The 16132-nt window shown below is 34.4% G+C and overlaps 1 protein-coding gene across 1 annotated transcript in view; it reads left to right on the top strand.

Annotated features, from left to right (window-relative positions):
* The window catches only part of EYS (eyes shut homolog), a 1696347-nt gene that overhangs the window by 1160745 nt on the left and 519470 nt on the right, over positions 1 to 16132 (top strand). The window contains 1 exon segment of the mRNA XM_032651890.1: positions 13447 to 13676. Within this exon segment, the coding sequence (XP_032507781.1) occupies positions 13447 to 13676 (230 nt within the window).

A 16132-nucleotide genomic window follows, 5' to 3' on the forward strand; every position in this document is an offset into this window, starting at 1 on the left:
TCTAAGATTCCAAAACTAATTTATCACGTTCTTCACAGCAATCAGAAACCAATGACTGCCCTTTAGTGTAAGCTATCATAGGTTGAAAGTAAAATTATTGTGTCTAATATTTTTATTTAACCTCTTGAATTTTGAAATGAACATTTTTCCATCATTGCTTCAGTTATTTGTGTCTCTTTATTAGGCCTAATATGTTAAAATAAGTCTCTTAATTCATTTCCCTAATACAGTAGTCATTTGTAATAATTGCATGATTTTCTTTTTAGAGAAATGATTATCCCCCTTGGCCACATCGCTGGCAATTCTGCTAACTGCCCCCAGGTAAATGGTGACATTCAGGGCTGTGATTTCATGACCCAACTGAGCAAGAATGTCATTAAATGGATCAATGTTTATTTATAAAAGATGTATCTTATTGACTTCTCACGCAAAGTGGTGATATACGTTCACGTGCTCAAGTTTCTTCCCTCCCAGATAGCCAAAGAAATATTTTCTTAAGTCAAAAATCTATCATTTCTGGAAAAAGGGGATAGGTGCTACTAGGAATTTCTGGAAGATATCATCCATTTAGACCAAGAATGAGATAATTTTTGCCCAGCATGAAGTTTATATCTTCCATCTCACTAAGAGTTATTGTTGTTATCGTTCATTCAGTTACCCAAACCCCATACCTAAGACTCACCTACACTTTGCTCTCTTTCCCCCTGGACTAGATATTCTCTGCTTCATTTCCAGATTTACTTTCTCCATCACTTTCTACCTTGCTTCTTATTCTGAGAGGCTGACTTCTAGGGGCTACAACTACCCAGCTCCCTTTGGCCTCTGACTTCTAAATATGTTGGGCCAGTGGGATGACAGGACACAGAAGGAGTAGAAAGAGGAAGAAACCTATTTATTCTCCACTCCCTCTCAGCTGGATGTAAATCTGTGGTGGCCGTATGCTTGTCTCTAAGACCACAGCCTCTTACACCTACATCTTTGGCCACAGTACAGAAAGTATTTCACTTGCTTGCGCATTCAGGTCCAATGACAGTAGCAGAGTGTACTCCTGGGACACTTCTCTCTCTCTTGTTGATTTTCTTAAACTTCTCCAACTTGAAAATTGCCTCTTCATTAAAATCACCTCATTTATCCTTTCTGAATGTGTCTCTATTTCCTGAGAGGCCCTGACTGATATACATCTCATATATAAAATTGATCACAAGGTCCTTTTAGAAATCAAGTGTTGTGACTTTGTTCAGTTAACACTTGTTAAGGAGAGCCCCAGGAGTTGGACAGTGAACTGTGGTTCAACAAAAGATCACAGTGGAATTGAAATAGAGAAGTTTATTGCTCACAGGTCCTTAAAAACCATGCAGGGATCTCAAGGCAGGATTCAGGCAGAGAGAGAAGTAGGACCTGGGGCACACACCTTTATTAGTGTACACAGGGGGAATGTATTGGGGTTCCTGGGCTAAAGCCAGATGGGTCAATTCAAACCCAAAACAGCAGGGCTTGGTAAGTTCCCTGTGGATCTTATCTAAGGGGCATGGAAGGGAAAGGCTCTGGGGGGGACGGAGAGACTGCTCACCACAAGGGTGTCATCTTTACTGGTGCCCCTGCCAGCTGCTGTCTAGGACGTGCACTCATGGGAAGGGCCAGTGTCAGTTCAAGGACCCTGGAGGCAGCTTGGACACACAACGTGGATGCCAAGTCAGCAGTATTACGGAGCAGTTTAACTAAACTCTCAACACGAAATTTCTCTTAAATTTGTAGGGAAGTGAAGAGTTTCTACATCCCCAATAACATTCTCTTAGTTCAAGTCCCTGATTACTTTCATTCTTATAATACTTCAGTTTCTTCCAACTACTTCTCCTTTACAAACCACCTCCACACTAAAACTTTTATGAGAGTTCAAAAACAGACATGGGTCATCAATGTTCTGCTCCAATGACTTCATGTTGCCTTAAAATGTTGCCAACAAGTCTCCCCATAATCCAGCCTTTGCCTGTCTCCCAAGATTCATCGATTCTCTCTCTCTCTCTCTCTGACAAATACACACACGCTGTAGCTGCCTTCATGGCAGACCACTTGCAATTCTCCTCACTTTCTGTCTCTTTCTTTGGGGCTTAAACACCCCTTGATGGGGCTCTGAGGGCCCTCCCACCATCCTTCCCCAGCCAACTCGATCTGGCCTTTTAGCACTCAGCTGTAACCCTCGTGAGGAAGCCTTTCCTCATAGTCCTTGCTCCATTACCTTCCCACAGCATCTATCCATGACCCTGTCCTTGGTATGCCCCCTCTTGTCTCCTGCCACAAGTGTAAAAATTTTGAAAATTTTAGTTCAAGATTCAGACTCTATGGGTTCAAATCCATTTCTACCATATATTTGCCTCAAGACCTTGAGCAACTTTATTAAGTGTGTATCTCTGTTTTCTCATCCTTAAATTTAGGAAAATAAATTCATGTTTCTGTATTCTTGTGAGAATTAAATTATATTAACACATTTGAAACATGTAGAGCAGAGCTAGGTTTATAGTTGGCTCTCGATGCATTATGCAGGTTTATAATTGCCTATTTTTTCTCAACCCCACAAAACTGAAAGTTCATAAAAAGAGGGCTAGGTTCTACTGACACCATGTCATCTTGATTAGTGAGTGTCTGGTGCACAGAGAGAAATCTATGAGTCCTTGCAGGTTGAATAAATAAATGAATGAATAAAGAGGCATGAATTCTGGGTTGATGGGCATGCCTTCTCTCTTGGCTACTCCTCATTTTTTAAATCCTGGCTGGTAATTTCTAGGTTGAGATTCCATAAAGGAATCCTTTCCATGAAATAAACACCTTGGGGCTCCTATGAACCTGAGAAAACCCCTCTCTCCTTATAAGACTAGAAGATAAACTTGCATTTGTCTTTACCAGTGCATACGTTCTTACAACCGCTGGGTTAAGTCCCTGGCTTTAATCATGACACCTTGATTGTCAGCTTATCATTCTCTAATTTAGATGCACTTTCCAGGTAATATGTAATTACACATTTTTAATCCTGGCTGATAATTTAGAATACTCTTTGTCCCTGTAGGTTTATGTTAATTTTGAAGTATTCCACAGTAGTACCTCTCCATAATGGAGGAAATAAATTAAATTTAATTAATATAATAACTGTTCCCATTTGACATAAAATGCTTACTAAAAATACTGTATATTTATGTATATCTTACTCTTCAAAAGTATTCAAACTTCAATGATTTCTAAATCTAAATGTAACCACTAAGTAAAAATATGTTCTTAGTCAAAAATACTGTTTTTATAAATTGTAGATTTAATTTGATCTCAAAAATTTAAACAGTATCAGCATTAGAATATGAATTTATATATTACTTTAAGGATCCATGGTATAGAGTTCAGTTTCCATAAAGATCCATTACATTTTATATTTAAAAATGATTTGCTTCTTTTTATGTTATAGCTCAGAATACATGGATTAGAAAATTTATAAAGTAAAGAAATACATCTTTATCAATGACTATATGTCAGAATTATGTGAAGTATTAATACTTAAGTAAGTAAATAATAAATCAATTTGCTTTAAGGTTTTAAGTTCCAACAATTAGACATAATCATAGAAAAGCAATTGTGTTCTATAAGCAATTGTGTTCTAAAAGCAATTGTTCTATAAGCAACTGTGTTCTAAAAGCAAACTTGTTCTATAGTACAAGTATACAAGAATAATATTAAACATTTTCTAAAGATTGCAAACTGTACACACATGTCTAAGTCTACTTTCACCGAGAATCTATCCAAAATACAAAACATAAAGACATGCACATGTACACATTCAGATTCTACATTCATATATACCCATGTTGAAAAGCAATAGCAGCTTCCTTTAACAGACATGCATTTTGAGAAATTCCTGGAAGCTTAAAGAAAAAAATTGGGGGTAGTGTGGCAGCTGAAAAAAACATTCCAGCTACAGGACAGACATAAAATATATGCTAAATTAGATTAAAGGTTTTAAATAAATTACTAAAATGCCAAAATCATGAGAAAAACCTTTATAGCACCCCCCCATAAAGAAAAGAAGGAAGGAAGGAAGAAAAAAGTAAAGACAAGGAAAAAAGAAAACAAAATGATCCTGAAGGTAATTTTCCTGACTATGCCTCACTTTTAGTGAGAAGGAAAACAACCTTCCACTAATTGTGCTTAATACCATATTATGTATAGTATGATATAATACATAATATATATATAGCATATAAACATATGTATAATACATAATAATTATGTATAATACTATAACAGCAAACTAAACTAGCCCAATGTGGAGGTCTGTGGCCCAAACCTGTATAACATTCACTTATTCAAAATAGTTATTAAGCAGTGACTTGGTCCAGGAACTGTCATAAATGTGCCACCTTCTAGTTACTCAAAAATCGTAAAGAAAAATTCATCTTATAGTGTTTCCACCTTGAAGTTCAACATCTTCATAAGAGGGCAAAGCAAACACAAGTCTGATTTGGGGGAGTGTCTTATACTCAGGCCTCCAATTATTCTCACAGATAAAATTGCAGAGATTATAAGCCTACAGTGAAAAATGACAAGGCGCTTGAGGAGATATAAAAAGCAACATGGGAGAGGAGTTAGCAGAAAGAAGAGGAGGTGACTTAGATCTGCAAGGACCAGATATTTTTATTACCAGACACAAAATAAAAAGCTCAATGCCTGATTTTTTAAGAAATAAAAGAGGGAAATTAAAGTAATGTAAGGAAAATGATACCATGAAAACTGAGTAGAGTGTTTTAAAATATAAGCAAACAGAATATCAAAAAGTAAAAACATAATAATTTAAATTTTAAAAATGGACAAGTTAATCAGCAATTAGAGCAGTAAAGAGAATTAATGAACAGCATAATATATCTGAAGAAATTACTATGAATCAAGAGAGAGGGAGATGCAAAAAGAGCAGAGAATGTGAAGGATAAAATGAGGAAATTTTGTTTTATGTAATAAATGTTTTAACAGGATCATATAGAGTGAACATGGGAAAGCTATAATTTTTCCAGAATAGATAAAAAATGGAAGTCCTTCAAATAGAAAAGACCACCAGAAAAAAACTAAGCTAGATGAATGAAAATAATTCTATCCTTAACACAGCACAGTGAAAAACCACTAGCCAACAAAGACAAAGGGAATTTCCTAAAAGAATCTGGAGAAGAAAGACAAGTTTCCTACTAAAGAAGGAGAATTGGAGTTTAATGTTCAACAAGAACAACAGGAAAACATGAAAAAATGCTCAGAAAGACCTGGAAATCTTATTTGAAAAGACATAAAATGGATCATTATCTATCATATATAATTATCTCCTAAAAATTGATAAGTAAAAACAATCTGAAAAAAATAAGGAAAGTACATATCTTAGTGATTTAAAATAGATAAAATGTAAATGACAAATAATAGACTAAAAATTGTTAAAGATGAAACAACAGTGATAAATGATAATTCTTATTTATCAGATATATAACCAATTAAATTAATAATATTTAATTTTAATGATATTTAATGACATTTAATCACGATTTAATTTTAATGAGAGATTGAGGAAAGTAACAATCCAAAACTATTGAGGAGCTTAATTTTGTACAGGCTTTAATAACATATATATTAAAGTGCAAATTTAGCATATTTATTTGACCCAACAAGTTTCACCTCTAGATATTATTCTTCAAGTATATTCATAAGTGTTCCTGAGATATTTGTACAGTGAATTCACTGCAGTGTTTATAATTGAAAAAATATATTGAAAATATACTGACAAATGTTTATCTATAGGGAAATGTTTAAATACCTTTACACTAAGAACTTCTCCTATTAAAATGTCTAAGGTTTATCTATGTATAATGACAATAAAAGATCACCAAGATATTTTGTAACTGAAAGTGAAGAAAAAATTGCAAGATTTTTTTGCTATAATTTTATTTAATAACAGTATTTATAACATGATATCCATGGCAGAAGCTATCTAGATTCACCAAGCTAGTTTTTCTGCCTTCCTGGGTACATGGCTAGATTTTTTTTCCCCATGGTCCCTTGCAGTGGGCGACCAAGTCCTGGCCTATAGGTAGAGTGAAATGGTGTAAGATTCTCCATGCTCCCTCTTCCTCCCTTGTTTATCCTGATTGGTATCTGGGTATCTGCACTTGACACTGAAGACTACCTCAAAACCACAGACTGAGAATCGTGAAGCTTATGTCACCCTGAACATCACTGAACGGCCGCAGGGAACAGAACTCCGGCTTCTACCTTTGCTGACTGAACTTTGTATGAACAAGAAATAAGCTTCTGTGTTGCTAGGCTACCAAGATTTCAAAGTGTATCCATTACAGGAGCTAGCGTTACCCTTACTAATACAATTTCACTTGTTTAAAATCTGATAAAGAAAGAAAACTAAATTATATGTCCATATATCTGGATATGTATTTGTACAAAATGGAACACAGATTAATTGCCTCTTGGGTGCAGATTGGCGTTGGGTCTGGAGGAGAATATGAATGAAAATGCTCACTTTATGTACCTTTTGTGACACTAGTTATTTGGTGTTATTTCTTTAGGTAGATATGTGTATAATGTTGTTGAAATTTAGTCTAGGGAAGAACCAAAGTAATTCTAAGATGATAATTTTGGAACTGTGTCCTAAGGAAGAAATAAGGTAAAAGTGTACTTCAGGGAAATCCTAGGCTATATGAAAAGCATAAATCATGGAATACTGAAAAAAATTACACTAGAATGTGTTTAGAACATACATTGGACATATATTAAGGCATTGCAAACAGATAAAACTGAAAGGTAAATGGAACCAAATCATTGAAGAATATATACTTTCAATTAGGATAATCTTTGGCATGGGAGTAATAAGAACAAGAACAGTGAGAAGGATGGATTAGAAAAAATAGGAACTAAAGTCAGAGGTACTGACAAAGAAATGTGATCATAAAACTAACAAAAGGTAAAGAAGCTATAAAGAAGCTATTTTATTATTTAAATAAAAAGGAAGAATAGAATTTGAGATATGGAAGGCAAGAAAATAAAAGAGAAATCCAGGGTTTTGATGACTCTGAATTTCCACATAGGTAGAAAGCATTCCTCTAAGTCTCATCCAGCTTTGGGCTCTGGAATCAGATCCTGCATACACTCTGTGATCAAGAACAACCCTCAGTAGGGCTGGCATGAGAAGGGAGAATCAGAATTTATCAAGGGGAGTCCAGCTTTTCAAAAATATCCACTGGAGATACTGAGAAACTGCAGTTTGGAATACCCTGGAGTAAAATTTTTGCGTAACTCATGACACTTGAACATCATCATGTAAGAATGGCTGGTCTCAAGAACCCTAACTATGAATATGTAAGAGCTAAAGAATAGAAGATTGTGAGAATGAGAAATGAATTATTTTAGTGAGGAAAATTGGACAATGTGAAAACAAGACCTATTTAAATTACACTATTATGTTAATAGTGAATTAACTTGCCTTAACATGTTAAATTTTATTCAATTAATTATTAGGATATAATTCTTGTTCTATTGCATAATGTTATATTAAAGAAAGAGTAAACCTTGGGGTTATGTTTGTTTAGATTGATTTTTCCATGTATAATATGTTGCTTTGGTATCTAATTCTTATTTTGAGTTTTAAATGAGATTTTTACATGTAATAACAGTAATTTCACATATTTCCTCTTTTAATATAATTATGCCAATTAAATACATTTTAAACAGCAAACACTTTTCTGTGTTGTTATGCACTCAGATAAAATTATTTTAAAATTTATTAAATCAAACTAAATTTGATTTAATAAATTTTAGAGCTAGTGGAAAATGATAATTTAAATAAAACTTTGAAGCCATATTTCAATAGGGCTCTATTTTATATTAAAAAATCTATTTGATATTATGGTGTTCTCATGATTTTGAGAGTTGAAGTAGGAATTAAATTCTTCTTTGGATTTCTTCCTATTAGCCACCACAGTTAAAACATCACTAAGTATTCTTGGCTATCTGCTTGGGAATCAAAGTCCTAATCACTAAGAAACTCAACAGAAATAGGTATGGGGTAGATATAGATATAGATATACATGTACATATACATATAGATATGGGCATAGTAAATACAAGCATGTGAATTTTGATAATACATAAGCAGAGAAATGGATGTATAGAAAGATTGAGCAAGCACTTTGAGTAACTTTTCCAGTACCTTACTCTCAAAGGGAGTACAGCTTACCTGGTCTATTCAGGTGTGATCCAGGATAAAATAAGAGATATTAGTTAAGCCTGTTCAGAAGACTACTTTTAAAAAGGACTATAGGGAATTCCTTGGCAATCCAGTGGTTAGGACTCAACGCTTCCACTCCTGGGGCCCTGGGTTCAATTCCTGGTTGGGGAAGTAGGATCCTGCAAGCCGTGCAGTGTGGCCATAAATAAATAAATAAATAAATAAATAAATAAATAAATAGTAACTTAAAAAAAAATAAAAAGGGCTTTAAAAAGACTACAAAGAGAATAGTTGAGGGAAATGAAGCAACACTTTGGAATAAATCGTTACAGCTTACTAAGTGTTAATGTAAATAAATATATATCTGTGCTATATACATACAAAATTAAATGCACATAGTTCTTCTAAGGAAGTATGATCCAATGAGCATGTGGTGAAACTAGAATTCTCATATTTTGCTGGTAGGAATGGAAAGTGGTGCAGTTGCTTTGGAAAATAGTTCAGCTGTTGCTCTAAATGTTGAACATGGGATATACGATCAAGCAATTCTACTCCTAGGTATATATACCCAAGAAAATGCAGACAATAACTTGGACATGAATGTTCATAGTAGCATTGTTCATAGTAGGCAAAAGTAAAAACAGCCCAAAATGACCATCAATTAATGAATGGATAAATAAAATGTCAATAATAAAAGGGAATAAAGTTCTTTTACATGCAAAAACATGGATGAACCTTAAAAACATTATGGTAAGTGATAAAGCCCAACACAAAAGACCACATATTATGTGATTCCATTTATATGATGTCCAAAATTGACAAATCTATAGAGACAGAAAGTAGGCTAAAGGTGGTGCTGATGGATATGGGATTTCTTTGGGGAATGACAAAATATAAAATTATACTGTGGTGATAGTTGTACAACTCTGGATCCACTAAAACTTGCATTTTAAATGGGTTCATTCTAGTTTGTAAATTATATCTTGATATAGCTATTAACATTAATTTATGATCTGGATAAAAGGGGGAAAAACCTGAAATAGTTTAAATATATTAACTCCAAACTGATAGAATCAGTGGTGTATCTCCAAACAATACAACACTATGCAGATTTTAAAAGGAAAATCAAGAACTGTCTTCACTGACAGTGCAGCCTGCTAAGCACAATTTTTAGGTGAAAAAATAAAGAGCAGAATATTCTAGTAGTGAAAAGACAAAGCAGACTGGAATATGAGTGTTTATGCTATAATTCTCACTTTTGTAAAAAAAAAATTATCTATACATATGATTTGTAAATCAGGTTTTTTGTTGCCTAGGTTATAACACATTTATTTTACTGCTTTTAAAAATCTGTAATGATTTGAAAACTTTTCTTCCCCTTCACTATTAATAGCCACAAGGTCAAAATTTCTCTAGCTCAGTTTCTTTCTTTCTTTGAATACTTCATCATGATTTTAAAGATTTTCCTTCTCTACTTGTGAGCGGGTCTTCCAGGATTTACACTTGTGAGCAAGCCCATTCCTCCTCTAAGAAACTGAGGGCAGATAAGTGTCTGCTGACGAGAAGCAAACCCCTCAAGCTGCTGCCCTCCTCAGGGGATTCTGTAGAGCCCCTGGAGGAGAGGGGCAAAGAGTGGAGCGTCCTCTCCTCTACTGAGAGCTCCCCCCACCCCTACCCCTGAGATTAGAAAGCACTGTCACATCAAGGTGTCTTCCTCTAAGGATCAGGCTTGATTATGAATAAAATTAGCATATCTTATTTAATCATTAATTCTTACAGAAAAAGACTCTTGAACGCTTACTACTTGTTATAACAGTGACTGGTCCATCACTGTACTTTTGTCTGAAGTTATACAAGAGACAATCAAGCAGATTCTTCAGGCTTATTATTTTGGACTTATAGTAAATCATGTATTTAGTTAAGAAAGACAAAGAAGCTCAATCTTTACAGTACTGTTTATTTTAAAAACAATTTTGAAAACCCTGAGCCTTGATTTAGTTCTGAGCTCTCATACATTCATAATTTTTAGAATTAAAAAGAACTATAATTTTAGTGCTCTTTTTTCACATTGCTAATTATATTAATATGACTGTCATCAGGTTGTGCTTAATAAACATCCACATGTACTTTATATTTTTAATCTTTTATGTAAATAAGTTAAAATTTAACAACCAGAACAAATATTTTGTTTCTTGTAAAATATATAATAAATTGAATAAATTTTATTTATTTTAATTCTAAATTCTAAAATAGGTAAATTCATGGCATAATTTATAACTAGTGAAAAAATACTGAAAGTCAAGGACTATTAAGAATAATATATCAGATATAAAATTTGATCCTAATAAGATAAAATGTATCTGGTTAATGCAGTTTTCAAATGTTGATTTATGATTCTGACATTTTAATTGATGGATCAATTGATAGTAATTACTTCTGTGTAATCAGTTAGCAACTTAAATGTGCAACACATTGATTTTTTCAGGTGAGACATGTGCTCCCTGAGCAGCTACAGTAGGAGAAAGAACTAGTGACATTTAATTCAGTCTAATTTATTCCTGAGAAAAATGTGATTGACTGCAGTTCATGAAGTCCACAGCAAGAGTTAGAGAAAATGGTGAAATCATTCAGAAACACTAAAACTAAAAATTAAATTAAAACAAGAAATGCTGAGTAATAAATCCCATGAAATTCAAATTAGCATTGCCATTTAACTTGGTGGAAGTTACCTTATAGGGACAAACATATTGCGAGTACAAATGGAGAGAACTACACTAATCCAATAGAATGAAATCAGAGAAAGTTGATTGTAAAGTTACATCAAAGCTGTTAGATTTTATATTATCTATAAAACTAAAAAGCTATGTAATGGAGTTATGAATTGACCCAAAGATAACCAAATTATTTTTACTTGCTATTTTTCTGGTGAGTGGAGTGATACATTGTATATTTACAAAAATGATTCAAATTCATTTATAAAATATTTATCGGAGAGCTTACTCGGGAACAAGCATTGTTGTTAGGGATATGATGAAGAAAATAGCAGATTGCAATCCAGAACAGAAAGAAGAGAGTCAGGCTTAACAACTATAAAAATTAAAATATGGTTATGTTACCTTAAAAAAATGCACAACATAAGAGCTGTGAGTTGAGCTTTCAGTGTCTTACTGAGGACTACAGCCTGTGAGGCAGACTCTCAGCAAGCTCTGAGAAGCTGTTCAAAGAGGTAAGGGGGGAGCCAAGACATATATGTATTTTTCACTGGGAAAAAAATATGTAGTCAAACATCAGAAGATCACTGCTACTTACAAAGAACAGACACCTCAAATTAATGATTTTAGTGCTTTTCTGTGTATGGGAAGATGCAAGAATCAGGGCTCACTGAAATCTTTCCTTAGATGTGCATCCTAACTACCTAGGGCCAGTATGCAAAGCACAGAATGCTTCCTGTTTTCTCCATCCTGAATCCATGAAGGATGCAGCGTCAGTGGGCAACTGCAGTGGCGAATGGCTTGATCCTTGTAGAACTGGAACACGGGCAACGTTTTCTTTTCTTCACAGTTACAAACTATGATAAACAACATAAAGAAGAATTTCAGGTTGTAAACGGACTGTAAAACAAAAGAAACTGCACATTAACATTATTTTCATAAAATGTTTTTATGAGTCATCTATTTCATTTTCCTCAGCTTTTTATCCCAGTAAGTTGACATATGAATACAAAGTAGACACAAAAATAACTGTCTCTAATTGTCACTCAGACAATATTTTTGAACTGACTTCTTTTACCAAGATTTTATCTTTATAACAGCGTACAAAATATTTACTCAGATAGTTAAATTGTTGATTATTTTTATTGCAGCAAGATTTTTTACATTTAAAAGATAACTCTCAATGATTTTGTGAAGTGAAAATTTCAATTTGAAAAATAATAGATATATGTATATGGATGACTGAATCACTTTGTTGTACAACTGAAGGTAACACATCGTTAATCAGCTATAATATAAAATAAAAATTTAAAAAATATTCAAAAGCACTGGTTCTCAAACAACACAAAACACTCAGGAGTACAGTGAAGACATTAATTCAACAAATACTTAATAAAGTCTCTACTAAGAATAGGGAATTCTGACAAAATGAGGAATCTGTGTGTGGAAGAAAAATGGAAAAAATAGTGACCGGTGTACATACAACCTAGTAGAAGTATGTACATAAAATAATAATACTACAAGCAGGTGGGAAATATTCTAGCAGTGGTACAATGACGTCATCGAATTTTAGAAAGGCGAGAAACATCAATTTCACCTTGGTGGGCTAAGAGCAACCAACAAGGCTGTGCTGAGGAAATGATGGAGATCTTGACTTGGCACGTTAGATGAAATATACACAGGAATAGAGGAAAAACAATGCATAGAAAGTGGTTTGAACAAACTTCAAAAATTAGGAAAGGTCTTTAAGGAATAGTAATCTCATTTGGTTTGAGAGAAGTTAAGGTACTTATTAGGAATCATGATAAAACAGGCTGGAAAGCAGAGAGGAATTCGATTATCAAGAGGCTTTGAATGTAGAAGTAAGGAATTTCAATTTACAGTAATTCAAAGGAAATTGGTTTCTGTTCATTAGTTTTTAGGGAAGAAAAAAATTAAACTGGCAGTAAAATCGGTGAAAAAAATGAGAGTCATTTGTAGCATATCTTTTGGTTAACTCCTAAAATGAATGAAAGTGACTTTGAAAAATACACATTGCTAGCAATCAACCTAGAAATAGTTCAAGTTCAAGCAGTTTTACCAATAAAATGTCACATGGCCTAAGTTCTTCATCTTAGGCTCACATGGTTTAGAAGAGCTGAAGTAGAACTATGTTTAGCCCAAATTTGAATTATTTTACATTAGAGAACTGACTCAGGCTTGTACAGGCCGATGCATTCAGGTTTCTCAGGACTTTGAGGAAATTAATGAGGCTTCTCAGAAGAAACAAGTATCTTGACTCCACGATTCCCCCACGGTCCCATTTGCAACATTTATAAATCCTACAATTGTAGAACAAACGTGACAATCCTATGTGCCCTCAGCTGAACCTTGGATGACTATTGGTTTTATCTCCCTCTTATTTTAAACCAAAGTTTCTGTTATTTCTATTTAAGTCCTGGCTCTTTTACTTATACTACTTTTTTTCTGATCTGTTTATAAATCTAGATCCCAGGATTCTACCCCGTCAGCAACGTCCGCGTCTGTCCCTCCTTCTGGGGCCGCGGAAGGGGCCGGTTCCCCGGGGGCCTCACTCGTCCCCCGCGTGGCGCCGGCCACGTGCCAGGGGCGCGTGTGTCACCACGGGGGCACCTGCCGCACCGTCCTCCTCCCGGGGGGCGTCTTCTCCTTCCAGTGCGACTGTCCGCTCCATTTCACCGGCCGGTTCTGTGAACGAGGTAACCAATCTCCACTATCCTCCTGTATTTCCTTTTCAAAACTTCTCCAGAGGGTAGAAAACAATAGAAACCTATCATAAACACATTGATGGCTATTAGCACAAACAAGAAACATCTGTATAATTTTATTTAAAAACGCATTCTGATAGAACATTTTCAGTTCAGTATTGCAGAACCAACTATATATATATATATATATATATATATATACATTTTTTTTTTTTTTCATTAGAACTGCCATTCAGAGTACATTTGCAATCGCCACACAACATAGCTAAAATTCAAATGTAGTGTTATTTAGGGAGTTTCTTTAAAGTTATGGTGCATCCATCCTTTGTCACCATAGAAACAATTAAGTTCTAATTAACATTTTTATTGCTTAATTGTTAATCAAATCGCTTCTTTATATTTCAAAAGCAGATCCCGGTATTGAAGTTATTTTGGTGTTTAAGAAGAGCACATTATTTTTCTGATGCTTAAGAGTATGGTTTTAGCATTAATTAAGCTATTGATGAATCAAAAGAAAATTCCCCTTTTGTCAACATCTAATGGCCTCCTAAGAGTGTCTCAGTTAATTAAAGCACTGCTGGGCAAGACAGCCAGAAATGCCCCGGGCAGATGACCAAAGCATTAGGTCCTGACGCAGCTGGCCTGTCCCTGCAGGAAGCCTGGAGAGTGTCATTCTGTTCTATGTAAAATTGACCACGAGTTCTAAATTGTGGGAGGGGTAGGGATTACTACTGGGTGATGATTCAGATGGCAGAGAATTTCACTGCTTCTCCGAGATTGTGTTAAATAACTCCTTTTTTAAATACCAAAATGTGGGACGTCCAAAAGAGAATTCAAAGGTATACATATGTGTTATTCAGCTCTCCTTCCCAAACAATCTTGTGTGACTGCTATGAATGCGTTGCTGTTTAGCCAAAGAAGCAAGGAAGCACAATCAAAAGCACAGAAATGGAAACATGGTCTATTTTCATGTTCATTGTAAAAACGTGTCCTTAAAGTCTATTTTGTAACTGTAAAATGGTTTTGAAGACACATCACTATGGCTTGATTTTTGAGTGAATATTTTATATGTCTGCAAAATACCATGAGACATGCATGTTTTGCTGCCATCTGAGACCATTGGTATTACATACCGTGAGTGGACTTCCAGGGACATAATTTGGATGGTAAAGATCTTTTAGATCCACAGGTAGAACTGAGAGGTTTTTTCTTTCTTTAATTTCACGGTAGGTAAAGCCTTAGCAAAATACCCTCCTTACCTTTCTTAAAATATACTCTGATATTTTAAGGTTTTTTTTCAATCTGAATTTACTGATGAATTTGATGTTGTGAAAACAGGGGTCCTCAGTTATGGAGTGTGTCCCTTGTCCCCTGTACGGGCCAAACCACAAGTCTTCCCACTGAGCTTCAGTCCTCTCCTCAGACCCCTCACTCTGTGGCTTTAACACCTCACACAGTGACCCATACTTTCCTCCAGAAAAAGAGAAACCCGGGTTTACCTGGAGTTAAACCCCAGGATTGACTGAGGTTTCTTTGTTGTTTGGGTGGCAGAATGTAGGACACTGACCTCAGGAAAAGAAGTGGGGAACTCTGTTCTATATTCGCTTTTAGGAATATTTCATTTTTTTCCAACATTATTAAGCACTTTCTACCTTCTATATTTTAACTGTTTTTCCTGTTGATTTTGCAGTATTTTTAAAACTAATAAATTGTATGATAACATGGTGCTAAAACCAGATAATCTACCGCGGAATATTTATTTCTAAGTGTATAGTCAGAAAGTGTGAACAAATAATCATTACCAATGAGACAATTGTTTTTTTTAAAGAAACTTTAAATCAGTTATATCTGAGGTGTATGATACACTAAACAAAACTCATGCAGTAGGACTCTTTAGATTATTAGATATCATAATATTACCTATGATTTTATTGTTGTTCTTGCCTGTTGGGGAAATATTTCAGAATAAAACTTAGACTGTGATGAGATGTGCATTTTTAGAATCGAGAATATTATTTCTAATTGTAAAAATTATACCTTTTCCCTTGTTCAACTCTTTTTTTTTCTTGAAATATAGTTCATTTATAGTATTGTGTTGGTTTTAGGTGTACAGCATAGTGATTCCATTTTTTTTGCAGATTATACTCCATTATAGGTTATTATAAGATATTGTGTATAACTTCCTGTGCTATGCTGTAAATCATTGTTCCTTATATACATATTTATTTTTAAACATTTACCACCTAAATTCATGTTAAGTATCTTTCTTCTTTCAGTCATGAAGAAAGCCAAGAACAGGTTTGTGTTCTCAATCTAATGCTCTAAATATAAGTCATACTAGCATGCATCTTAGAACCCAGATCACAGATGAGGATTATTGCCTAAAGCCCATGATTCAGGAATCTGGTACCATGATGAGGCTTTTTATATATAGCATTCTCCAGGTT

The sequence above is a fragment of the Phocoena sinus genome, chromosome 12 (genome assembly GCF_008692025.1).
Source record: "Phocoena sinus isolate mPhoSin1 chromosome 12, mPhoSin1.pri, whole genome shotgun sequence".
NCBI classification, from domain to species: Eukaryota; Metazoa; Chordata; class Mammalia; order Artiodactyla; family Phocoenidae; genus Phocoena; species Phocoena sinus.